General features: G+C 39.5%; 1 protein-coding gene across 1 annotated transcript in view; it reads left to right on the top strand.

The window, feature by feature from the left end:
• THSD7B (thrombospondin type 1 domain containing 7B) overlaps positions 1-27,309 on the top strand; it is a 1,057,843-nt gene that overhangs the window by 527,590 nt on the left and 502,944 nt on the right. Inside the window, exons 4-5 of the mRNA XM_064382803.1 lie at positions 2,814-3,062; positions 19,012-19,181. Coding sequence (XP_064238873.1) covers positions 2,814-3,062; positions 19,012-19,181 — 419 coding nt within the window. The remainder of the gene's footprint in view (positions 1-2,813; positions 3,063-19,011; positions 19,182-27,309) is intronic.

The following is a 27,309-nucleotide window of genomic DNA, read 5'->3' as shown; positions in this document are numbered from 1 at the left end:
TCACACAATAGAAAGAGGTGGTTCCTTCTCCCAGCCTCCACTTTGCATGGCAACAGTGACATTACTTTCCGTATTACGTGAGACATTTTTAGGAGAGTTTCTTCCTAGTGGATTTTGATCTCAGGCCCCAAAATTGTCACATTGAATTGAACAGTAACAATGATACACTGCTCTTTTCATTTTGAAAGTACTAATATGACATAAATAGATTTTTTTAAAAATATAATATTGAGGCTGGGCTAGGTGGCTCACACTTGCAATCCTGGCACTTTGGGAGACCAAGTTACATGGATTTCTTGAACCCAGGAGTTCAAGACCAGCCTGGGTAACATGACGAAACCCTGTCTCTACAAAATATACAAAAATTAGCCAGTTGTGGTGTTACTCAGGAGACTGAGGTGGGAGGATCACCTGAGCCTGGGGAGGTCAAGGCTGCATTGAGCCCTGATTGCACTATTGCACCCAGCCTGGTTAACAGGGTGAGACCCTGTCTAAAAAAGTTAATAAAATAAATTATATAAAAAAAAATAAAATATTGGACCATAGGAAAATTTACCTTTTCCTCTGAAAACATTAACTCTCAATGGCTTAATGGGGGAATATAAATATGGATATCTCACTATAATTTGCTCATCAATATGGCCAAATATTAGCATGTTTTACTCCCCTCCACACACTGTCTTCTATAACTGGTCACTCCCCCATTTCCATGTTTTTCCCAAGTTAGAAATCAAACAATTTAAGACTTCTATCTTTTTTTTTTTTGAGACAGAATCTTACTCTGTCACCCAGTCTGGAATGCAATGGTGCAATGTCGGCTTACTGTAGCCTCCTCCTCCCCGGCTCAAGCAATTCTCCTGCTTCAGGCTCCCGAGTAGCTAGGACTACAGGCACACACCACCACGCCTGTCTGTTTTTTGTATTTGCAGTAGAGTTGAGGTTTCATCATGTTGGCCAGGTTGATCTTGAACTCCATACCTCAGGTGATCTGCCCACTTTGGCCTCCCAAAGTGCTGGGATTACAGGAGTGAGCCACCACGCTCGCCGCCCCCGGCCCCCATTTTTTAAAACCACATTCAGAGAAACCATTACCAAAATCTGTCAATTTTTGAACATTGACCCTTTCTTTAGTTTACATTCTTAGAATATTATCTTTTTCCTCCCAAAGTGTTAGTTACCTTTGACTGAATAAAAATAACAAGGGACAAAAGGAACAGAATGTCAATTATTATTTGAAATATTCCAATATGAATCTGATTTCCCTCCACTTGAAATCATTTAATGCCTAATTAACCAAATTTCTTAGCCCGTGACAGGAAGCCCTTCCAGACCACCTTTTGAAGAACCCTCATACCTTGTACCCATCCATGATCCTCCTCGCACTTTATGCTTCAGCAGAACAAATGGGCTCCCATGTTTCCCCAGTGATGTGCTTACAAATGTTTAACAATCAGTTCTTAGAGGTCTGGGAGAAGGGGCTTGATTTGCAGCATTTGCCAGTTTCTGTAGTGTAAATACTCTGAACTTGGCCAGTATAAAGCTTACAGGGAGTCAGTTGGTTTGCTAATTCCTGAAAATTGAGCATTTGGTTCTTGTGAGCCAGTAGAATTAGCTCCAGTATACCACTGGTTCCTGTCCCCACAAGGTGTAATTTCAAGCCTTTGAATATGCTATTGTGTTGACTTAGAATAGTGTTTCCTCTGTGCCTGAGAAGCTGCCATTAATCTTTTAAAAATGTAGCTCACGTGTCCTCTTTGAGCACCCTTCTGCCTTACCTGGGGTTCATCACCGCCTCATCAGTGTTTCTCCTCATCATTACAAATGCTTTTATGTTGAGTTGGTCACATTATCACATTCTCTTGTCTTTTTATTTATTTACCTGTTTCCTAATTAGATTGTTGGTACTTGATCACACACACATTTTGTGGATCAGGAACTTGACACTCAAAGCCTAACAATGTGGGGAAACATAACAGGCACATTTAAAAAATCCCCAGCATTTGCAAGAATGGATAGATGAATATTCTAAAGTTTGCATTTACCTTTTTTGATACTGTACAAATCCCTTTAGCCTTTCTGAGCCTAAATTTATTATCTATCTACAAAGTGGGTGTAATAAAATGTAAATTCATGAGCTTGTTGTGAGAAAGTTGTCTGTGAAGTGCAGCACAGTTATGACACCTGAAAACCAGTCAATCCATGGTAATAGTAAGTTAACATCATGGGTGAACGCAGCCTAGAAGAGCTGGGTGCAGTGGCTCACACCTGTAATCCCAGCACTTTGGGAGACCAAGGTGGGTGGATCACTTGAGGTCAGGAGTTTGAGACCAGCTTGGCTAACAGGGTAAAACCCCATCTCTACTAAAAATATAAAAATTAGCTGGGCATGGTAGCGTGTTCCTATAGTCTCGGCTACTTGGGAGGCTGAGGCAAGAGAATCACTTGAACCAGGGAGGCGGAGTTTGTACCACTGCACTCCAGCCTGGGCGACAGAGCAAGATGCTGTCTCAGGGGAAAAAAAAAGCATCCTAGAAGGACCCTCATTATTCTGACAATACTGGTAAAGGTGGACCCATCTTACATGTGTATTTTGCTATAGTGAAGCAGCTTCACTGTTTCAGAAGAAATAAACATTCTTCAAATGTTATGCTCTTCAATATTTTTTCATGATGTCTCCAAAATTTTTTTAAAATCTTTCTATTAAATGCTTAAACTAAATTTCAGAGCCTTTTTTTTCTCGGAGTAGGCACTTTATAATATTAGTTGCATCCATTAATATATAGCCTCTTGTTTTCTACTTCTGTTTTTTTCAGCCTTTGCATGCAAGAGTCCTTCCCATTGACTGTTCAGTCCTGCATCATGCCCCAAGACTGTGAAACCTCCGAGTGGTCCTCCTGGAGCCCTTGCTCCAAGACGTGCCGTTCAGGGAGTCTCTTGCCAGGATTTAGGAGCAGGAGCCGGAACGTGAAGCACATTGCTATTGGAGGTGGAAAGGAGTGCCCTGAACTTCTTGAGAAAGAGGCCTGCATTGTTGAAGGAGAACTTCTGCAGCAATGTCCGAGGTATTATGTTTTCTTTAGTGTGAGTGTTTTAATATATAATCTCATTTAATGTTATAGGAATGTTAACAGTAATGAAAGTAGCTGTGACTCATATTTACTGAGTTTTCACTCGGTATACAAGTTCCATGGTTGGTAGTATAGCAGAGTGGGTTAAGATCATGGGCTTTGGAGCTGACTCCCTGGGCTTAAGTCCTGTTTCTGTGACTTTCTAATTATGTGAATTTCATCCAGTTATTTGCTTAGAGCGCCTTAGTTTACCAGCAGTACTTACTTCATCCTGTGTTTGGCACATAGTAAATGCTCAGTAGTTATTATAACCTGATACAACACACCTAATTCTCATAGCAACCTAAGAGGCCATTCATGGCATCTCTGTTTTGCAAATAAAGCTACTAATGTTCAGAGAGATTAAATAATTTCTAAAGGTATGTAAGTAATGGGTGGTAGCACCCTGATTCTAACTTAGTTCCGTTTTCAAATCTTATGCTGCTATGTGGCATTCTTCAATTCCAGAGTCCCTAGGGAGCCACAGAATATTCGAGAAAGAGTTTATCATATATTAATGGTAAATGAATATATGTTTTGTTGGTAACCCATATCCTTCACACATCACCAGATGATGAATTCATATAAAGAACTATTTTTTCCTCATTTTATTTTTTGCTGGGAAAATGATTCTCTAGTCATAGAAGTTCAAGAAACTAAAAGAAAAATGCCTATCTTGAATACCTACAGATTTAACAGATACAGTTCAGGGCAGCTGTTCAACAGGAAATACCACAAATCCATCCCTAACAGACTTCTATCTGTTATCAAACTGGGCCCACTGTGAGCCATTTATCAGTTTCTTTTTGAAACAAAAATCTCACTCTGTTGCCTAGGGTGGAGTGCAGTGGCATAATTATGGCTCACTTCAGCCTCCACCTTCTGGGCTCAAGCAATCCTCTCACCTCAACCTTTCGAGTAGCTGAGTCTATAGGCAGAACTTCATATATACACATATTCATATATATATATACACATACACACACACACAGAATGTTAACAGTAATGAAAGTATATATATACGTATATATATATACGTATACACACACACACACACACACACACACACACACACACACAAACATACATATATATATATAGTATAGAAATGATGTTTCACTATGTTGCCCAGGCTGGTCTCAAACTCCTGGGCTTAAGCAATACTCCCATCTCAGCTTCTCAAAGAGCTGGGATTGCAGGCATGAGCCACCATGCCGTGCCTGGCCTACATTTTAACATCTTGATATTGGTTATATTTTGTGTGGCTCTATAGACCTGGGTAAAGGCCTGCAGCGTGTTTTTCTTTAGGTTGTTGGCTCACAGTGGGCCCAGTTTGATAACAGACAGAAGTCTGTTAGGGATGGATTTGTGGTATTGCCTGCTGAACAGCTGCCCTGAACTGTACCTGTTAAATCTGTAGCTATTTAATATAGGCATTTTTCTTATAGTTTATTGTAACTTCTATGTCTAGAGAATCATTTCCTCAGAAAAAAATAAAAATAGAAAAAATAGAGGTTTTTTTTTTTGGCATGAATTAATCATTTGGTGATGTGTGTAGGATATGGGTTACCAACCCAACAGGTGCTGGTGGTGGGCTGCAGCCTGGCTCTTCCCGAAACCTGACATGAGATGTGCATCAGAAAGGCAGGTTTTTGTTGTCAGAACTCTTAGCCACTCACATCCCCACTTCCCAGTTGGAACCAGTATTAATTGAATGCAGTTCTTTATATGCTTATTGTTCATTTTTCACTTAAATGACCCCTTGGATTTGTATCATTCCTTACCTCAAATGCAGAAGATGTGGATGCAGTACATGCCTCTTTACCATGAACTCTCAGCCTCACAGAACCCTTCCTCATTGTGTTGTGTTGAGTCTTTCAAAACACTAATTTTGGAGTAAAACAGAAGCTTGAAAATGGCATAACTCTGAGATCTCTGTCCTTTTGAACATTGAAATACCTGGTTTAAAATTGTATCTCTATCACTTACTAGCAGTGTGATCTTGGACAAGATATACAGCTTTTCCAAAACATTTCTCTTTTCAGTAGAATGTGTCTGATAATACTGCCTGTGTGGCAGGCTTGAAAGGCTGAAGACCAGGCATGTGAAATGCCAGGCCCTTAGCACATAGGAGGCACTGCAAGAAGGATGATCACTATTGTTGCTATTTGCAGGTGTGTTTCCTTTAGAAAGAGGGTATCTCTTTTCTCTAGCATACAGTAATAATTTTATGGGGTAGAGACATATTTCTTCTAGATAATTTGGAAATCTTATTTCCCTTTGGAAGTTTACTTCAGAAGACCTCTCAATGGTATGCAGGCAGGAATAATATCCAGGCTTCATGATGACCTTGACATTCGTGCCTCTATCCTTCATTCTTTTCATGGGATAGCTAATGTTCTCTTCCTGATAGTTTCAAAGGTTTTCTGATTTATAGTCAACTCTTCATTTTCTTTGTTAATAACTATTACACTTCTATTAGAGTCAGAATGGTACCTTGCTGGTGATGCTCAGAATGCTGAACTTCATCTACATTTGTTAAGCAGTGCCTACCTTTTATCAAGTACCTATTGTTGGCCAATAATTAGAGCAGAGTTATAAATTAACTAGGTAAATTTAAATAATATTTAGAGTGACATAGACTTTATCACGCAAATGGAACATTTTTGAAAGTGAAAGGAGATGTAAATTGGCATTAAGATTCAAGCACAAATTCACTCAACTCAGAAGCCAGTTTTCTTTCCATTATATCATACTGACTGTCGTGATAGGCACAGTGAAGACATGCACTAAGATAAGGGTATACCTACTAATATACATGCATTTGTGCATACCGTATTATTTTTTTCAACAAGATAATGTGGAAAGTAACAATTCAGGATTTACCTAAGGTGAGTTTCTGTATTGATCTTCATTTGGTAGAACCTTAGTGTCTGAAAATAGAGGCTGACAAACTTCATTGGTAATGAACCTGGCCCCACTAGTTCTACCATTTGAAAATGTTGCTGAGTTTCACACACACACACACACACACACACACACACACTTTTAAAATGGTGAAGCTGTAGGAAATAGGAGTATTGGAGAATTAACTGAAATACCAACCAACCGGTGCTCCATAGGGAGAATGATGTAACTAATGATTCTACTTGGTTGTGGGAAGGAGAATAAGTAACAGCAACTAAACATCAGCTGCCATTCTTATTTGTCTGAAATCTGGGCTGTGGCCTCTACCACAAGAAGGCATAAAGGCTGTGTGCTAACTTTTGTTTCTGGTTTTATATCAGTAATTAAAATTCATTGTTAACAAGGGAAAGGAAAATGAAAATCTATTAGGGAACAGAAATTCTCATGTTTCCTTTCCCAGAACTCATAAGCAAGTCATGTGCATCAAGCAAGTTAATTCACCTTTTTTTCTCCCCAGGTGGTAAATGCATGCTTTTGTGATTCTTAATAGTGTTTTAAAAATTCTTTTAGAATACTGTTTGACTTTTACCCTTCCACTATCTTTGCTACTGAAGATGTATTTATTAATTCAACAAATACAAATTAAGCCTTTGCTATATGCCTAGCACTATGTTAAGCATTTGAGATACCTCAGAGCACACAACAGACAAACTTCCCTCACCCACTGGAATGTAAATTTTAGTAAAAATACACCAAATAAACAATATAAAGTAAACTGTGCACTTGGTGGAAGAGCTATGGAAAAAGTAAAACATCAAAGTTAGGTAAAGCTGGAGGCTTGGAATGCTGCAATGAGGGGTCGGCATAGGTGATGAAATTAAACAGTGTCCCTAGAGAAGCATGATTTGAACAAGCAGGATTTGAGGAGGTGGGAAAGTCAAAGGAAGGAAATATATTAGCCACTCAGGAAATTAGGGGAAAAATACTTCAAGAACAATGTATAGGTAGAAGTGGTATACCACTATAGATAGTGGGGCCTCACTAGCCCGGCTCCCCTGTCCAGCGTTTCACACTAAACACTATGAGTGGCCATCCCTAAGGCATGACTCCATGAAGGGAATTGTAACTAAGAGGAGATCTTAGAGAAGCATTCCCTGGGGCCATCACACTACTAAGTAATTGCTTTGGAGCAACTAATTTAACTTGAAAGGAGACAGAGACCAGTTCATATTATGCTATCTTGCGAAATTTTAGAACTACATGAAGGTTAGCATTGTATAGCCTTAAGTTTGTTTCAAAGTCGTAGTTTTTGGCTGGGCGTGGTGGCTCACGCCTGTAATCCCAGCATTTTGGGAGGCTAAGGCAGATGGATCACCTGAGGTCATGAGTTCAAGACCAGCTTGACCAACATGGTGAAACCCCATCTCACTAAAAATACAAAAAAAATTTGCTGGGCGTGTTGGCGGGTGCCTGCACTTCCAGCTACTCAGGAGGCTGAGGCAGGAGAATCGCTTGAACCCGGGAGGCAGAGGTTGCAGTGAGCTGAGATCATGCCATTATATTCCAGCCCAGGCAACAAAGTGAAACTCCATCTCAAAAAAAAAAAAAAAAAAAAAAGGCAAAGTTGTAGTTTTTGACTAAGACATATATAGACCCCAGGAAACCTCTTTCCCCAGTGTATTTGTAATTTTATGGACCTCCCCAACCTCCAGCATATCATTAAACACTCGCAGTGTATACTATGGGTGGGGAATGGACGAGAGAGAGAGAGGATAAATGTGCTCATCGGTTGCTACCTTGGCTTTTGGTGTGTGGTTGTCCCCTGTTATTGGGCATCATGATCTTAGGTGTCATATTATTCTATGTGCCCCAAACATGATGAGGGAGGAATCATTTAAGATACCTTGGCACTTGGGCACTTTGCTGTGTCTTGACTAACATCTAAAATATTATATCCTAGACCTCAACTAAGGTGAAGGCAAAAAGCATTCTAACACTGCAGGATGAGGCAGCACCATTTAGTAGATGGGGTAAAGAAAGACAAAGAACATAGAGCTGTAATAGTGTAAATGCTTCAGATCAGAGAGCTGAGACACAACCTGGTTCTAGAACAGCTATGATTCAAGATCTCTTGTGCTTTAACAGAGAGCCCCATTCCGGTGAAAGACACTGTAACACACAAGAATATTGGAAAAAAATCAGCTGCAAACATCTTTCTTAGAAGCGACACCTCAGATGACCTACCAGCAACTCCTACCACCCCAAGGGGAGGGAACAGTTTTTATACAAAAATGGCTGCTCTGTCTCTTAAATGATCATTTAGCGTATGAAATCGAATGTAAGACAGCACTATTAAATGGTGACAGTGACCAGTGCCAAGTAAAACTCTTAAGAAAATCTCAAGGCAGAAGCTGCACAGCTGAGAGTATTACATAGTTTGTGTGATATTACTACACAGAAAAGCAATGTGTAAAATATCATTCCAGTACTCTGGTCTGGGACTGAATAGATGGGCTCTTTTATTTCATCCTGCTTGTTTCTGGCATGTATTAATTTTTCCTTATTATGTGTAAACTAGAGATCCTTTAAAAGAAGTCTGTCTGTGCACATTTATGCTGAGAGATCTGGGCACCCTGCCCGCCACTTTGATTTGCTTGTGAAACAAACCCCTGAGACCAGCCTGGTTTTCCCTAACACTGGACCTAATTTTAGATTTTCTAGACATAATTCATTTTCCTTGAGAAAACTCTGGATATTAGTTGGTGGGTTTTTAGATGAATATTGAAGCCAGAAATAGCGCCAAGAAAAAGGACGGTAGATGAAACTTGGCCTGGTCATTTGCTTCCTTTGCCTATTGAAACAGAGTGCTGTGTTGTGAAGGGATGTTTGTTCAAAACCTGCTTTGGCCTTCACTGTATTAATCACTGGAGAATTCATAAAACAGAAAACTTCCAATCTGTGTTCGCTTATTATTTGTCTTAAGAATCTTGTTTGATGTACTCTTTCAAAACTATTAGGTTACTGCAAAAGTAGTTGCAGTTTTTGCCACTGAAAGTAATGGCAAAACTGCAATTACTTTTTCAGCAACCTAATAGACTGCTCAGAGCATGATAATTGTGTCCTATAGGAGTGTTTAGTAGTGTTCCAGTCCATCATCTCAGACATATGGATAGGACTATTTTGGTTTTTATTTTCCCTTTCCTTAGAAAGAGTAGCACCTAGAAAAGTACCTGGCTCATAGTAAATGCTCACTAAACATTGAAGGAATAAATGAATGAAGGCTAAAATGTGGGGTAGCTCCAGAACAGTATTATACACTCAACACTTTATTCCATGCTTATGTTTATTATATAGTAAGTGTGACAGACTCAAAGGTATTTTAAAATAAAGAACAGCTGAAATTGGCTTCATCAAGGTCAAAAAAGGACATCCACTCAGGACAAGGAAGAACCCAGGGAACTTGCCACAGTCCCACAATCCTGCTGATACTGTGTCCAGCTTTCCAGATAAAAAAATCTCTGTTGTCATTGGTTATAAGAGTTACTTCAAAAAAGGTGAGGAATCAGATCATAGTCTTAATTTGTCAAAGTTTTCTTTCTAGCACACGCATCACCTGTTACATCTTCTAAATCTTCTCCCATTGATTTTCTTTTTGTTGTTGTTGTTTGTTTTGAGATGGAGTCTTACTCTGTCTCCCAGGCTGGAGTCGAAGTGGCAGGATCTCAGCTCACTGTAATCTCCACTTCCTAGGTTCAAGTGATTATCCCACCTCAGCCTCCCAAGTAGCTGGGATTACAGGTGTGTGCCACCACACCTGGCTAATTATTGTATTTTTGGTGGGGATGAGGTTTTGTCTTGTTGTCCAGGCTGGTCTCAAACTCCTGACCTCAAGTGATCCACCTGCCTTGACCTCCCAACATCCTGGGATTACAGGCGTGAGCCACCATGCCTGGCTTCCCATTGATTTTCTATTACAGCATCTAACATTCTTCACATAGTAGGTATTTAATAATGGATTGTCAAATAAATTAACAGATTCTCTAAGGAAGCTTTTCAAAAACTATTTAAATTAAGCAGCTTTTCTCCAGCAATTTAGAAGCAGAGCTAGCTGCAGGAGTTTTTTTTTTTTTTTTTTAATACCCCAGTGCCACCTGGAATGCCAGCAAGACCGAACTGTTCAATCCCCTGGAAAGGGGACTGAAGATGGATAGCCAAGTGGTCTAGCTCAGTGGATCCTACCCCCATGGAGCCCAGCAGGATAAGATCCACTGGCTTGAAATTCTCATTGCCAGCGCAGCAGTCTGAAGTCGACCTGGGACACTTGAGCTTGGTGGGAGGGGAGGCATCTGGCATAACTGAGGATTGAGTAAGCGGTTTTCCCCTCACAGTATAAACCAAGCTGCTGGGAAGTTCAAACTGGGCAGAGTCCACCTGTAGCCAGCAAAACTACTATTGCCAGAATGCCTCTCTAGATTTCTCCTCTCTGGGCAGGGCATCTCTGAAAGAAAGGCAGCAGCCCCAGTCAAGGGCTTATAGTTAAAACTCCCATCTCCCTGGGACAGAGCACCTGGGAGAAGGCACAGCTGTGGGCACAGCTTCAGCAGACTTAAACATTCCTGCCTGCTGACTCTGAAGAGAGCAGCCTACCTCCCAGCATAGCACTCAAGCTCTGCTAAGGGATAGACTGCTTCCTCAGGTGGGTCCCTGAACACCATGCCTCCTGACTTGGAGATATTTCCCAGCAGGGGTCGACAGATACCTCATATAGGAGAGATCCAGCAGCATCTGGTGGGTGCCCCTCTTGAATGAAGCTTCCAGAGGAAGGCACAGGCAACAATCTTTGCTGTTCTGCAGCCTCTGCTGGTGATACAGGCAAACAGGGTCTGGAGTGGATCTCCAGCAAACTCCAGCAGACCTGCAGCAGAGCAGCCTGACTGTTAGAAGGAAAATGAACAAACAGGCAGGAATAGCATCAACATCAACAAAAAAAGTCCACAAACAACCCCATCAGAAGGTTACCAACATCAAAGACCAAAGGTAGATAAATCCACGAAGATGAGGAAAAATGAGCACAAAAAGGATAAAAATTCCAAAACCCAGAATGCCGCTTCTACTCCAACAGTTCACAACTCCTTGCCAGCAAGGGAAGGGAACAAAACCGGACAGAGAATGAGTTTGACAAGTTGACAGAAGTAGGCTTCAGAAGGTGGGTAATAACAGACTCCTCTGAGCTACAGGAGCATGTTCTAACTCAATGTAAGGAAGCTAAGAACCTTAAAAAAAGGTTACAGAAATGGCTAACTGTAGTAACCAGTTTAGAGAAGAATATAAATAGCCTGATGAAGCTGAAAAACACAGCACAAGAATTTCATGAAGCATATACAAGTATCAATAGGCGAATTGATCAAGCAGAAGAAAGGCTGTTAGAGATTGAAGATCACATGTTCTCACTCATAAGTGGGTGTTGAACAATGAGAACATGTGGATACAGGGAGGGGAACATCACGCACCAGGGTCTGTCAGTGAGTGGGGTGCTATGGGAGGGATAGCATTAGGAGAAATACCTAATGTAGATGACAGGTTGATAGGTACAGCACACCACTGTGGAACGTATATACCTATGTAACAAACCTGCACGTTCTGCACATGTATCCCAGAACTTAAAGTATATATTAAAAAAAAAAAAAAAAAAAGAGTAGAGGAGTCATGACCTGGAGCCTCCAGATAATCTGTTTTAGAGAAGAAACAATGGTTTTCAAACAATCTGGAATTGTTTCAATAGGAGACTCTTGTCTTTTTATTAGGTTTGTCTATTACTGAGGTATTGTTTCATGAGTCTCCCTTGTACCACTTTAAGATCTCCTGGATCGAAGATTTGCTCCCCAGTTAGTGTAAGTAAGTTAACGTACTGCTAAGTGCTGTGTATGGTGATGGAAGTCTATTAATAATGCATGTGTGGAGTTTGGCCGGCAAAGTCATCTGCTGAAGAGCAAAGAGCTTTGCACTTCAGAGTAGCTTTCCATAATCAATAGTCCCACTTTATCCAATAAAAGATTACTAGAGCATAAAATGTACAAAGCTTGATCAGTTCCCTTTATTTTGGTCTTCTGTTCAGCAAAAAATGACAAGTTAATTCTTTTCTAAATGCATTGACAGCTTTAAAAGGACAACAGACATTGTCATAAATTAGTCGTGTTGCAGTACACTGATTTTTAATATACACGTGCGTTTAATCTGAATACCTTGCACTAGGGTTTCAATTCCAAGAATGTTTGCAAATCTATATGTACTCAGTCAAAACATGACCATTAACTAATGCAATTATTCTTTCAATCTGTCATCATTAAATCACTTAAAATTCTATTTTGTGTTGTTCTGCTTTAAATCTAAGCCTTTAAAAGAATAAGAAAAGAAACTGACATTTTTAAGCAATTCTAAGCCTTTATGAAAGTGATAAAGCTGAGATTTCAAAGGACAGAGGTTGCTGTAAAGCTGTGATGGTGCTGATTCTATTTTAAGAATAGTTACTTAAATGTGCCTACTTTTCTAATTTTGGCTTTGCTGATTTAGGATGCCCCTATCTATTGCTTCACAGCAATAAACTCCTTCTTCCTTTTGTCCCCCTTTCCTCCCTCAATTTAGGGAATATTTTAATTATGGGATTCCTTTGGTGGGACAACATCACTCTCAGGAATTTAAGCTAGCTACTTGAGTTGTTTAATTCAAAGGACTAGACTCAGCTGTCCTAATCCAAAATCTGTGTCCTGTATCTCTTTCTGAGGACGTGTATTTCCAGTTACAGAAGATTCTTTTTTCCTTTTTATTAATTTTGATTTGTCATTTTAAGCTGCATCTACCTCTTGAGAATGATAACATACTGTCTTACCTGTTTCTACTCATGCAGACACACTTGTGAACCATTTCCTGAATAGACTTAAATTATAGACTAAATACAGAGAAATTGGGTAATGAGTATAAGACTTGGGGAAAAAAGTTCAGAAGCCCGATGCTAGGAGGTCAATGGAGAAGAATGAAATTTCACAGTTATAATACATAGTTCCCTTAATATTTGGGATTTTGTTCTCTTTCCTGAGCTGTTTTGCCTAAGAATTCAGTGCCAGGAAATTTGCTGCTAATACGTGGATCAAAAACAAATTTGGAATCATCCATCACTCCTCTCTCTCTCATTCCAGGTCTAATCCATTAGAAGGTTGTCCCCACCTTCAGAATATATCCCGAATCTGATCTCTTTGCACTACATTCGTTATGACTGCAGCAGCAGAAGCCACTATCCTTTCTCCTAGACTGACAAAGACCTCCAAATGTATCATTTCTTCCACCTCCCTGGCTCCCACAGCCTATTCTTACTTCGGTAGCTAAGTGATCCTTAAAAAATTTAAATCACATCATCATATTACCATTATTCCCAAAATTATCCAACAATTTCCCAGCATATTTGGAATAACACTCACAATCTATCCTCTGGCTCAGTGATCGCCAAGCTTTTTGATACCAGGAAACAGTTTTGTGGAAGATAATTTTTTCACGGACTCGGGCAGGGGGATGGTTTCAGGATGATTCAAGTGCATTACATTTATTTATTTTTCACATTATTTCTATTATTATCAAATTATAACATACAATGAAATAATTACACAACTTACCATAATGTAGAATCAGTCGGAGCCTTGAGCTTATTTTCCTGAAAGTAAACAGTCCCATTTTGGGGAGGTGATAGGAGACAGTGACGGATCATCAGGCACTAGATTCTCATAAGGAGCACATAGCCTAGATCCCTCTCTTGTGCAGTTCACAATAGAGTTCACACTCCTATGAGAATCTCATGCTACTGCTGATCTAATAGGAGGTGGAGCTCAGGTGGCAGTGTGAGTGATGGGGAGCAGCTGTAAAAACAGATGAAGCTTCACTTGCTCACGTGCTGCTCACCTCCTGCTGTGAGGCCTGGTTCCTAACAGGCCACTGACCAGTACTGATCTGTGGCTCAGGTGTTAGGGACCCCTGCTCTGGCCTACAAGGTTCTTCATAGTGTGGCTCTTGACTACTCTTTATGGTCCTATCTCTGCTATTCTCTCCTTGCCGCACCTGCCTTAACCATACTGACTAATGCTGTTTCTAGAAAGTGCTGGGCACTCTGCCTCCTTTGGACAGGCTGTTCTTGTCTCTGCCTAGAACACCACTTGTCCACCTATGCTTATTCTCACTCCCTCATTTTATTCAGGATTCTGAGGATTTCCCTCATCATGGCATAGAAATATCTCTCCTCATCCATCTCTCTCTCTCCTCACCCAGTAACTGGTGCCATGCCGTATATTGATGCATTTATGTCTGTCTATCCCACCAGAAGGTAATCTTCCTAAGGTCAGGGGCTTTCTCTCTCTCACTGCTGTGTCTCTATTGTCCTCAGTGCTTAGCTGTGGCTTAACAATTACTTGTGGAAAGAAGGGATAAGTGAATGCATGGATGAGTAAGTGATTCACTTACTGTTTGGACAGGCCTCTTTCTTTTTCTAGCCAAGCCTGCTTTTTAGCACTTTTCAAGCTTGTCTACCATACGTATCTTTATTTTAACTAATATGTTCTCGTAGGAGTTATTCTTCCTGTGAATCTAGTATTTGAATTATTAGCATTCCCTTTCTTTCTCAGAGATTTGGGGTTCAAAGTGGCTGACAGTGTGCTTGCTCACTAAAAGTAGGGACATCAGAGTTGTTTTTACACAAATGGAGGGCAGTTTTACCTAATATTAAGAAGGATCAGGAAGCAATGTGCAGAATTTGATTTTCGGGCCTTGAAAAGACATTCTCCTTCAAAAAGTTGTCTTCTGCACCTTATAGTGGAAATTTGAATTTACACAATTAGAGATTCCTTTACTTGTGTTTTACTTCTCTTTTAACTTGCAATTACAGCCATGCATTCCATAACATTTCTGTCAGTGATGAGCCATTGACTGCATATACAATGGTCCCATAAGAATGTAATAGTTTATTTTTATTGTACCTTGTTTACATTTAGACATGTTTAGATACACAAATACTTGCCATTGTGTTATAGTTGCCCACAGTATTTAGTAAATTGACATGCTGTACAGGTTTGTAGCCTAGGAGCAATAGGCTATACCATATAGCCTAGGTATGTGGTAAGCTACACCATCTAGGTTTATGTAAGTGCATTCTATGATGTTTGCAAAGGGACGAAATTACCCAATGACACATTTCTTATAATATATCTCTGTCATCAAGTGAGACACGACTGTCTCCTGAAAGTGCTAAAATTCATCCCTATGTGACCACAGTGCTCTAATTATAAAATGATGGATTATAACACATTCTCAGACTGTGCTTGTATTTGAGATTGGAAGAAAAGTTATTTTCGCAGTGTGAAATTTTATTGGTCGGCAGATTATATTTTGTTTCTGTCCAGAACACATTTCTTCAGACCAAGATCAACATTGACTTGTTCCCGTAATGGCTACACAGGTAGCTACCTATTGTCTACTGAAATTGCATTCTGTACTACTTGATTGAACTTTCTGGACTACCTGATTGAGTAAATGGGTTTGCCATTTACCATTTTAATCTGCTAGAGTGTCATTTTATTATGAAGATATACTTTAGAATCAGACAAACCTTGCTTTGAACTCTGCTTTCACTCATGTGACTTTGAAAGAGTTACTTACTCTTTATGCCAATTCTTTCATCTGTAAAAGGGGAAATAATATTTTCTTTATAGGCTTGTTGGGAGGATTAAATGAAGTAATGCCCCTAAATTCATTAGGGCAGTGCCTGGAATAGAGTAAGCAGGCAGAAAATACTGACTGTTATTTGTACTACTTGGAGGATCAGCCCTGATACCCTGTAGTCCAAACAAATTAATGCCTCGTTTATTCTGTTTAGCCAGACACTTTGAGAAAAGCAGATTCACACACTCACATTAGTAAGGGGCTATGGGAACTGACACTTCTTTCATTCCATGGCCATTTACTCTACTTGAGGCATTTCCACAGCCAATTTCGAAGTGCTGACTCAGAGGAGGTAGAACTCTGGCCTTTGCAACTCCCCATATTCCCTTTTAACCAGAAGGGCCAAATGAGGCTGCTTTGAAAGGCATCAGCCTTGGGAGACAAGGGGTTGAAAAGGTCTGGTCTTTGACATGGGCTTAGCCATTAAAGAAAGTGTCCCAGGCATCAAAAAGCTGAGTTTTCTGGAGGCTGGAGGACTATCGCCGTAACAACTTCTAAAGGAGAAAGGGAGTAACGTTTAGCTGAGTGGGCTCCTTTGATTTGTTATTCTGTCAGATCCTAGCGACACTTTCCCTGGTTGGAGCAGCTCAGGATGTTCAGTTTTCATGGCTGCCGGGGTGATTTGTGACTAAACGTAGATAGGCTTTAGAAAAAAATAAGAATAAAAGGTTGAGCAAAGACTACGAAAAGACCCATATTTTTTAAAAAAAGGAATATAGAAGTCATTTATTGGTGTGGTTTTTCCTCTCCCTCTTGCTAGGTTGTTATTTTCTCTGAGGTGGTAAAAAATAACAATAGTGATAAATGTCTTCTCTAAAGGATTGATTTATTATTTACCAATGAATGAAAGTTGGGCGTTTTTGGTTAATGAGCTACCAGCAAGGTTTTTGTTACTTTATATGCAAGTATAGTCATTAAACTCTTTTTTAAATTTTTCTTCATAATAACTTTCAAAATGTCCCCTTTGCTAATTCTTGTAGGGTCATGATAAATTAATTGCAAAAGCAATTTTTACAGAATGGCCCTTTTTTTTTTCAAACAAGCAAACAAATTACTATAAACTTTATGTTTCTTTTATGCTCTTTGCCGAACTGTGGTTGCTGGAACTTGGACCATGGCAACTGCGGATCTCTAATATTAAGACTTTTAATGAAATCCTCATAAATAAAATATTAACGTACGTGTGTGTGTGTGTGCGCGCGTGCGCACGCACGCACGCACCACGTCAGCAATGGGCAAAAGGTGCATGTAGAAATGTAGACGGACATAAGAAGAAAGGAATGGACACTTATTGAACATTTATTATGTGTCAGGCTCAATGATTGATATTATTATCTCCATTGTACAGGTGGGAAAACAAAATTGGGCCCAAGTTACTAACTACAAAGTGGTGAGGTTCTGATCCCAACCAAGGCCACTGGACTCCAAAGCATACTTGCCATCTGTACCACACTACCCTCTTTTTGCATGTCTTCTTTGCTAACTTTATTATGGAAGTCTCTGAAGCAGTGGCTGTATCTGGCCCTTTTGTTCATGGCCAGAAAGCTCTTCTTTTAGGGAAACTTTGGAAGGAGGGGATTTGAAATGAGAGCATGGTAATCATCCACTCCAACATTCTCCTACCCCATTTTATTTTGCCCTGGATAAAAGATCTATCTGTGCCCTGAAACTGGAAATCTGAGAAACAAGCCTTCTGGTGTGGTGACCATGAAGAACAGGGCAAGGACTGACTCTCTGTGAGAAGAAAGGGTTTTGGAGCCCTGGCTCTGGAAAAGAGCTATCCCATTTCTCATGCCCAGGAATTAGAAATATATTGTTGTTTATATTCACCTGGCATAAGAAGCACCTGAACTCTGCACTCCAAATTCTTGTTTGGAGTGCCTGAGTAACTAATTCATAAGCCTAGGGGGAAAAAAGTGAAAATTAACTAGTGAGGCTGAGAGAGAAAAACTCATGTTACAACAAATCGCAGAGGACTGTCCAAATCCTTTTTCTATGATGGGCTTTTCACAAGACTAATGATTCTCAGCTGATTCTTAGCTTTCAGGCTTTTTAGAATGATGACATTCATTGTGAGGGATTTGTCACGATGAGATTTCTTGGAGATTTGCTTTCTTATTTTGACATCTGTTACTTGATTTCAATTTTACTCTAGTTTTTGTAAGGCCAGGATCTTTGTGGCAATATGATTCCTTTTATGGCTGGTTTTCCCCATTTTTCTTTTAAACAATCACAATGCTGATAAATTTTTCTTTAAATATGAAATGAGACAGCAGATATGTGAATGTTTATTAGGCTTTGTTTATTGTTCCAGAATTTAATGAGTCTCTCAAGTGTTTTTATGGATGCTGCAAGGTTATATTAATGCTGTGGGCTTAAATAATGCTGTAATTATCCACAAAAGGAAATTCTGTCTGAAATAATTCTCCATGTATGAATGTTGTAGTGTAGCAGTTGTTTTGTTTTCTGTACATTGTATACAAACTCCATTGTGTTTTCTCCCTTATTTGTGTGTGTGTGTGTGTGTATTCAAGTATTTATTAACCAGTTGTAAACTAGGGAGACATGTTCCTATATCAGTTTATATAACACATGGCTGCATATGTAAAAAAAAGTATTAGTTAAATATAGTGGCACAGTATTAACTCATTTTTAATACATATACTTTTATGCAAATGACAAAAAGTCAAATGGGTAAAGAGTTTCTTATATCAAGAAGATTGAAAAGTTGGAGATATCTCTATGTAAAATACTATACTTACAACTTCACACATTCACACACTGTCATATTAATTAAGAAAGAAAAGCCAAGTTTCACACAAAGTCATCTGCAAGTCTGTGAAGTGAAACCCCATGACAAGTTCAGCTATCAAGAATTAGGCTCATTTGGTTTCCAGCTCCTCTCTCTATTTCCTCACTCTCTTCCAGCTTCAAAGCTGAGACATGCTCAGTGTTTATCCATGGCAAAGTTCTCTGCCATGCCCTGGAGACATCCAAACTAAAGGATGACTTCCTTTAGTCCGGTCATCCTGTGCTATTATCATGATGGGCTGCTGGATTTTTTTTTCTAGGAAATAAAAGGGACTTAGTAATTCAAAGGTAGCATACTTCTTGATCCACAGGCAAATATTTGGTCCTAGAAAGACAGATTATGCCTCTTGATGTCATGACTTAAGTTTTCCTTAGAGTTGTATATTTTTCTTACTTCTTCTTCTTCTTTTAAATAAACCAAACCAAACAGGTATTCCTGGAGAACCTCTGAATGGAAAGAATGCCAAGTCTCTCTCCTCCTCGAGCAGCAGGATCCCCACTGGCATGTGACGGGACCCGTGTGTGGCGGTGGGATCCAGACCCGGGAGGTGTACTGTGCCCAGAGCATACCAGCAGCTGCCGCACTGAGGGCCAAGGAAGGTAGGCAGCCAGTTCCGGGGCAGATGGGGCGCTGCTGGTTGGAAGGAAAATCTCTCCAACTCTCCTAGTATTCTTCTTGAAGTAACTGACACTTAGCATTCACAAATTTAATATTTATTTTGTTGACCAGTTGTAAACCACCCTAAGTTCTACTTGTAACAGTTGGGATAGTTGAAAATAGTACAAAAATAATATCTGTCTCCAAAGGGCCACTGTGAAAGTTAAACGAGAAAATGTAGCTCGCGTGTGTAATGCAGATGAATGTAACAAGCTAAGGATCTGGTATACCAGGAATGAGTCAGTAAGGAATGAATTGCATTTTTTAAAAATTTTTCGCTCAAAGGATTTTTTGTGTATGTGAATTTATAAGTGTGGGAATTTCTACAAACATATCTTTTTCAAATGTCAAGGATCCAGTGTTTTGTCGCCAAATTTTATTTTCTCTGAAGAAACAGAAGGATGAGGAGGAGAAGAGAAAACAGTAGCTTCCTCTGTGGTAAGCTCTCTAATTGGTGGGTGTAACACAGCAATACTGCATTTGTTTCAGAGTGCAGATAATGATAATATTTAGAGACTGGGAAACTCGCTCAGATTTATGTAAGTCAATCAGTTGAGAAGTCATGCGTAGACAATGATGCTTCCATTCTAGAAGACTTTGTGGCCTGTTCTAACCACATTGGAGAACACAAGCAGTACCCCCTGCAGACATGGTGAAGGTGGGACTGTTTCCTTGGGTTTCCCAGGTACGAGGACACATTTCCACTGTGGACTTTGGTTAGGAAGGCAAGATACAAATGTTCTTGCTATGGTAATGCATCTCTTTAATTCTGTAAAGCTTGTCATGCTGCATGTCTTTGTTTTTTGGCGACAGAGCTTTGCAGAGTTCACAGGCATCTGCGACCATAGCCTCAGATAAAGTACCTTATGGGATGGTTCTTACAGAATGCTTAGTGTTTTGCTTCAACAACTGGTGCTAAAAGGGCACAGGGCTACAGCTATTTTTCAAAATAATGGTTGAAGTTCTTCCTTCTCTAATTTTGCTTTGGAAAATTACAACTTAAACACTATCTATTTCAGGACAAAACATGGCTAGTTATTCCTCTGAGTTTGTAGGAACAGAATTTAGATTAAAAAGCTCAGGTTATTTTTTGAAACCTTGGTGATCTTTCCATTCCGGCTCCTCTCTTCTTTTCTTTGACTACCGTCTACTATTCTGGGGTCTTCAGGGATAAACATATAAATAAAACTTGTACAGAATTGATGCAGTATGAACTACCTGTTTTTCAGCCTCAACTGTTAATCTGCTATTGACAATTTCATCTTTCTAAAGTTTCTTTTGTAAAAATAGCTTTTCTTATGGATCACCTATTTCTAAAGTTTCTTCAGGCTTAGTCTTTCTAGCTTTTTAAATGGAAACTTACTGGGAGGAAGATTATAATTAGGAAGAAAGTGGAAGTCTGGTGTTCTAGAATTGGGAATTAGATACTTACATAGTGCAGGGGGGCAGGTGGAATAGAGAAGGGGTGTTAATTGCAGAGTAAGGAGCCTTTCAAGCCCCGGTACAATCTGCTCCAAGCATCTAAAGAGGAGGAAAATGTCTTGGGCCAAAGTACACTTGGAAATTAATATCTGGGTTCACTGGAAAACAGAAAGTACTTAGAAAGCCATAAGTCTGATAGCTCAGTTCTCAGGGGGAGAGGCCAGATGTGGGACCTGGATGTAAATACATAGATGTGTAACATGACCATTTACTCCTGTACAGAGCTGAATACAATGAGTAAAACTATGGTGGATAACACAGCACAGCTGCCATAAAGGCATTGTATAGCTTACTGTTTATCTTAGCAGTTATCAAAGGTTTTATTTTGCTCTTGTGTGGAAGTGAACCCGCGGGATTGTTCCCCCATTACTTTCCTTTCTTATAAATGCTTTCACTTCTTACCGTTTATCATTTATAGATATACCTTGACAAATCTGGAATGAGAATTTCTTCTTGGCCCCCATTAAACACAAGGGAACATTTGAATTTTTATTGTTAAGAACCTGTGAGTATTTGTCCAGTGAAGTAAGAAGAATATAAATATTTTTAATCTGTCTGTTAGTGTAATAATAAAGGCCAAAATTGGAAACATTTTTAGCACTTCAGTTCTGTGAACATCAAATTATTAACACTATTATTGTTATTATGTTAGATATTAATACTTTGGAGGGAGAACACATTTTAGTAGCATTGACTTTGGAAATTTCTTTGTCATTCACTATTGACATCTCAACAAGGCTAATTTTCCCCTAGACCCAAGTATACTCTTTCTCTATTCACTCTGGAGTATGATTGCTTGACTCTTCTTCCCTGCAAAACCTCTTCATCCACTGTGATTTAGCTGCTCTAAGAACCTGATCTCAGAGAAATTCAAAATCTTGGGGGGAAAAACAAACTTAATTTCCATGGATCCTTCAGGTAATAGGATGCAATATAACTCCTAGATGCCCATAATAATAATAATAGTAATTTTTTTAAATGCTAATCCCCTCCCAAGAGTCTCCAAATCTCTTGGCCTAGGCTGGATGCTGAAGCTAAATCCTGATATTGATATGGCTCTGTTGATGACTTATTTTTGGCTATGTCTCGTTCTTCATTGAACTTCAATTCATGGTGTTTGCAGGACAGTGTAGTAACAGCCATGGCATATTTAGTTGATACTGTTTATGTGGTGTTTTAAATGCAACCATAATAGTGCTGTAACAATCAATGTAAGTATTACCAGTAATATTAGCCAAGCCAATAAAATTGGGAATGAAAATGTAGAGGACTATTTATGATTTTGCTTAACATTTGTTGTTTTAAAGAGAATAGTGTTTCCCTTTTATAAACCAGAAGGAGCAGCAAAAGTGATGCTTACCTGTAGAATAAAAGCTTGAATTTGGGAAGACCACTTTCTTCTCACCTTTTCTCAAATAAAATTAAAGCCATTCAGTTTGCATTCAACAGTCATTTTTCAGAAAGTAAAACATGAACCAAGGAATGAACCTTCAAAATTGAATAAAGATCAGGGCAAATTTATTTCATTTTTGGCAATGTGGCCTAAAGACTAGCATATCAACAAATATGAAGTGAAGTGACATAGAAGTAGATAGGCCATATATTCATATGGTGAAGTGAAATTTATAAAAACAATAAACTATATTTAAAAATCAGAAAAACTTTTTGGTGTGGTTGTAGTGGAGCAGAACATTCCTTGAATTTTCTAAAATATATATAATTTAGATTCACTATTTGCTGTCATATTAAAAATGGAACACAATTTAGCTATGAATTATTAAATACATTAGTTACCCTCTCTGCACTAATAAGATTGTCTTCATCATTCTGACCTCAGAGTTGGCATTAAGAGTACATGACCACATAAGAGCATACATCCTGAAATGCTAAGTTGTATAGTCTGTTTTCCTGCTGCTGATAAAGACATACCTGAGACTAGGTAATTTATAAAGAGAAAGAGTTTTAATGGACTCACAGTTCCACATAGCTGCATGGCTTGGGAGGCCTCACAGTCATGGCAGAAGGCAAAAAGGCACACTTTACATGGTGGCAGACAAGAGAGAATGAGAGCCAAGCGAAAGGGGTTTCCCCTTATAAAACCATCAGATCTCAATAAACTTATTCACTATCATCGGGACAGTATAGGGGAAATAGCCCCATGATTCAACTGTCTCACACTGGGCCCTCCCACAATACATAGGAATTATGGGAGCTTCAATTCAAGATGAGATTTGAGTGGGTACACAGCCAAATCATTCTGTCCCTGGACCCTCCCAAATCTCATGTCCTTACATTTCAAAACCAATCGTGCCTTCCCAACAGGTCCCTAAAGTATTAACTCATTTCACCATTAACTCAAAAGTCCACAGTCCAAAGTATCATCTAAGACAAGGCAAGTCAGTTCCACTTTATGAGCCTGTAAAATCAAAAGCAAGTTAGTTACTTCCCAGATACAGTGTGGGTACAGGCATTGGGTAAATACACTCACTCCAAATGGGAGAAATTGCAAAGTAAAGAGTCTACAGGCCCCATTCAACTCTGAAATTGAGTAGGGCAGTCACATCTTAAAGCTCCAAAATGATCTCCTTTGATGTCATATCTCACATCCAGGTCACGCTGATGTAAGAGGTGGGTTCCAATGGTCTTGGGCAGCTTCTCTTTATGGCTTTGTAGGGTACAGCCTCCCTCCTGGCTGCTTTCACTTACTGATGTTGAGTGTCTGTGGCTTTTCCAGGTGCACAGGGCAAGCCATTGGTGTATCTATCATTCTGGGGTCTGGAGGATGGTGGCCCTTTTCTCACAGCTCCAGTGGGCAGTGCCTCAGTGGGGACTCATTGTGGGGGCTTCAACCCACATCTCTCTTCTGCACTGCCCTACCAGAGGTTCTCCATGAGGACCCCAGCCTGAAGCAAACTTTTGCCTGGACATCCAGGAATTTCCATACATCCTCTGAAATCTAGGCAGAGGTTCCCAAACTTTAATTCTTGACTTCTGTGCACCCACAGGCTCAACACCATATGGAAGCTACCAAGGCATGGGGCGTGCACCCTCTGAAACCATGGCCTGAGCTATACTTTGGCCCCTTTTAGCTTTGGCTAGAGTGACTGGGATGCAGGGCACCAAGTCACTTGGTGCACACAGTAGGGGAGCCCTGGGCCAGACCCGTGAAACCATTTTCCCTCTTATGCCTCCGGGTCTGTGATGGGGGGTTGGGCTGCTGCAAAGTTCTCTGCCATGCCCTGGAGACATTTTTTCCATTGTCTTGGCAATTAACATTTGACTTCTCATTACTTATGCAAATTTCTGCAGTAGGCTTGAATTTCTCCTCAGAAAATGGGTTTTTCTTTTCTATTGTGTAATCAGGCTGCAAATTTTCTGAATTTTCATACTGTTTCCCTTTTAAAACTGAATGCTTTTAACAGCACTCAGGTCAATTCTTGAATGCTTTGCTGCTTAGAAATTTCTTTGCCAGATACCCTAAATCTTCTCCCTCAAGTTCAAAATTCCACAAATCTAGGGAAGGGGCAAAATGCCAGCGGTCTTGTTGCTAAAACATAGCAAGAGTCACCTTTACTCTAGTTTCCAACAAATTCCTCATCTTCATCTGAGACCACCTCAGCCTTGATTTCATAGTCCATATCATTATCAGCATTTTGGTCAAAGCCATTCAACTACTTCCTGGGAAGTTCCAACCTTTCCCCATTTCTCTGTCTTCTTCTGAGCCCTCCAAACTGTTCTAATCTCTGCCTGTTACCCAATTCCAAAGTCATTTCCATGTTTTTGGGTATTTTTGCTGCAACACCAGACTCTTCCGGTTCCAATTTACTATATTAGTCTGTTTCTATGCTGCTGATAAAGACATATCTGAGACTGGGTGATTAATAAAGAAAAATAAGTTTAGTGAACTCACAGTTCCACATGGCTGGGGAGGCCTCACAATCATGGCAGAAGGCGGAAGGCACATCTTACATGGCATCAGACAAGAAAGAATGAGAGCCGAGCAAAAAGGGTGTCCCCCTATAAAACCATCAGATCTCTTGAGACTTATTCACTACCATGAGAACAGGATGGGGAAACCACCTCCCTGAGATTCAATTATCTCCCACTGGGTCCCTCCCACATCATGTGGGAATTATGGGAGTTACAATTCAGGATGAGATTTGGGTGGGGACACAGCCAAACAATATCATGAGTAGTATTTGGAGACTTGATATATTTGGGGTTCTGGGTTTTAATTCTGACTTTGAAGGAAATGTGGTGAACCACATTAATGTACCAGTCTTCCAGTTCAATACTTCGATTTTGAATATGTTGATTTGGTGAGTAAAATTACATGACAATCAAACATTCATTTGTTTTAAAATAAATTACATGCCTGTTGTGAGTTAGTCTATGCACCGATGTGCATCTGTCATAAGGGTGTCCCCCAGTAATTTATAGGCTCTTAGTTGTAATAATAATTGAACTATTAAATAAGTATGCTACAGTGACTTAAGTCGTTTGATGATTACTAAGGTGGTTAAAACCATTTGTTGATGCCCGAGAGTAATCTTCATAGAGGTGATATTTAAAATGAGTTTAGAGAGTCTATAAGCATGTTCTAAGTTGCAAGAGAACACATGGGAAGAAATGGAAAGGTTTGTGTTAAGTGGCGGCCTGTGCACTGGTGTGAAGAGAGCTCAAGGTAAAGGAAGTTACAATGACAGTGGAAAAGTAGGTCTTCTATGCTATTCTGGAGTAAGACTTTGTTTTTGAGAATATGGGTACCTATCATAGCCTTTTTTTTCCTTACTGTAGGTTTTTAAACAGAAAGGAAATCTCATATTGACTGTATTTAAGCTTGTCAAAACATTAGTATGCTGAGCAAATTATCATTGAGTTATCCTACCCTATGTGCAAATGTATCTGATTATCCAGGAAGTTTCTGAGTTATGAAATAATGTAATATATTCTGAGCTGATATTTTAAAGGGCAATTGGAGGAGATATTTCACCGTCATTTGAATGACTGGAAAGATCTTTCACCTGTCTTTAGAAATTGGTTTTAAAGTCAATAAAGTTTTTTGGGTGTGAGAATAAGGTGTCAGGAAAGTAATACACTAAGAACTTCCCTTGATGTCAAGCCTTAGAGAAGCAATGAGACTGTTTAAGTGGGCTTATTGAATTTTCTCTTGCTTTATGCTAAGAGAGAAGCAGAGATAATGGAATAAAATAACCTTTGCTAATCAGCAGCAGGATATTTGAAGACAGTTCACATGAGGCCAAGAGAGATAATGTTCTTGGCTTGTAATCTTTCTATCTTGGAAACCTCTTCAATTATTGGAATCATAGGTGTAGAAGAAAGTCAGCAAAGGGTAGCACAAGAATATTATTAACACACAGATCTCTGGATTCTTCACAATGACACAGGTGGTGATGAAAAGGTGTGGGGAGGGGAGGGAATGAGAAGATGGGTGAAGACAAGTAGTTACTCCTGTGTTTTTAGCAAGAAGACGGAGGAACAGAAGTGGAGGGAGAAAAAGAAGGAGGGTAGAAGAAGGAGCGACGAAGGAGGAAGAGGAAGAGAAGGAGGAAGAGGAGTACAAGAAGAGGGAGAATGGAGCAGGGAGAAGGAAGAGGAGATGGGGAAGAGGAGAGCGGAGGGGAAGGAGGAAGAAACTTATTAAGGCAAACTCTTAGGGATCTTTTATTTCCGTTAGGCTGCATTATCTCTCTGCTTATATCTTGAACCTATCCACTGTCTAAGATAGAGCTTAGGACTTGAAAGCCATTTCAACCTGGGTTATTGATGTAGGATCCTAGACCCACAGATGCTCCAGATCGCTAGTGTGAACTCCATCTTCTTCCTGAGCGAGAATACTTAGCATGTGACACTACCTAGGCTGGGTATAAGCAACCTTCTTTTCCAAATTGTTGTCTGTAAATGGAAGGAAGTAGAAGAGTTGATGAAAGTAACGGTATGTGTTCCATCTTTAAATCCCCACCTTTTGCAGAGGCAAACATACTTTATAAGGCATATAATACATACATAGTTCAATTATTCTCTCTGAAAGTGTGATGCTGGGAAGAGTTTAGAAAAGGAACAAAAGGAAACACAAAGTCAGAAAGAGATCAAAGTGAGATTGGTATCTAGTGGTTCTGTTTGATTGCATTTGTATCTAAGTTTAGTTCATTTTTTAAATCAAGTGTAACAAACTTATCTTAGTGTGATATAGCAAATGTTTATTGAATTAATGGGCTTAGAAAAAATATTGAAGAGTTTCTACTTTTATGTGTTCATTAAATTATCAGGCTGTTCTTAACATTAAAATTTCCTAATTTATTTAGCTCAAGGTATAATGCATCTGATTAAACAAGAACAGGAAAAAGCTGCCCTGGACAAATGAAACAGGCAGGATATTTGAGGAGAAAACCTAGCACTGAGTAGAGGTGGCTCTGGTAAAAATAAATGGCTTATGGAAAAAATTTCTTTTTTGAATGATGTGTGAGTCCTGTTTAATTTGAAGGGGAAGAACACACATACAATGTGTTATATATTCCTTCAACGTTAACATGACTAAATTGAGAATTCACTACTGTGTGTTGCTGA

The sequence above is a fragment of the Aotus nancymaae genome, unplaced genomic scaffold (assembly GCF_030222135.1).
Source record: "Aotus nancymaae isolate 86718 unplaced genomic scaffold, 86718_ANA_hifiasm-v0.15.2.pri h1tg000029l, whole genome shotgun sequence".
NCBI lineage: Eukaryota > Metazoa > Chordata > Mammalia > Primates > Aotidae > Aotus > Aotus nancymaae.
The sequence above is the reverse complement of the archived record's forward strand: the minus strand, read 5'-3'. Positions and strand labels throughout refer to the sequence as shown.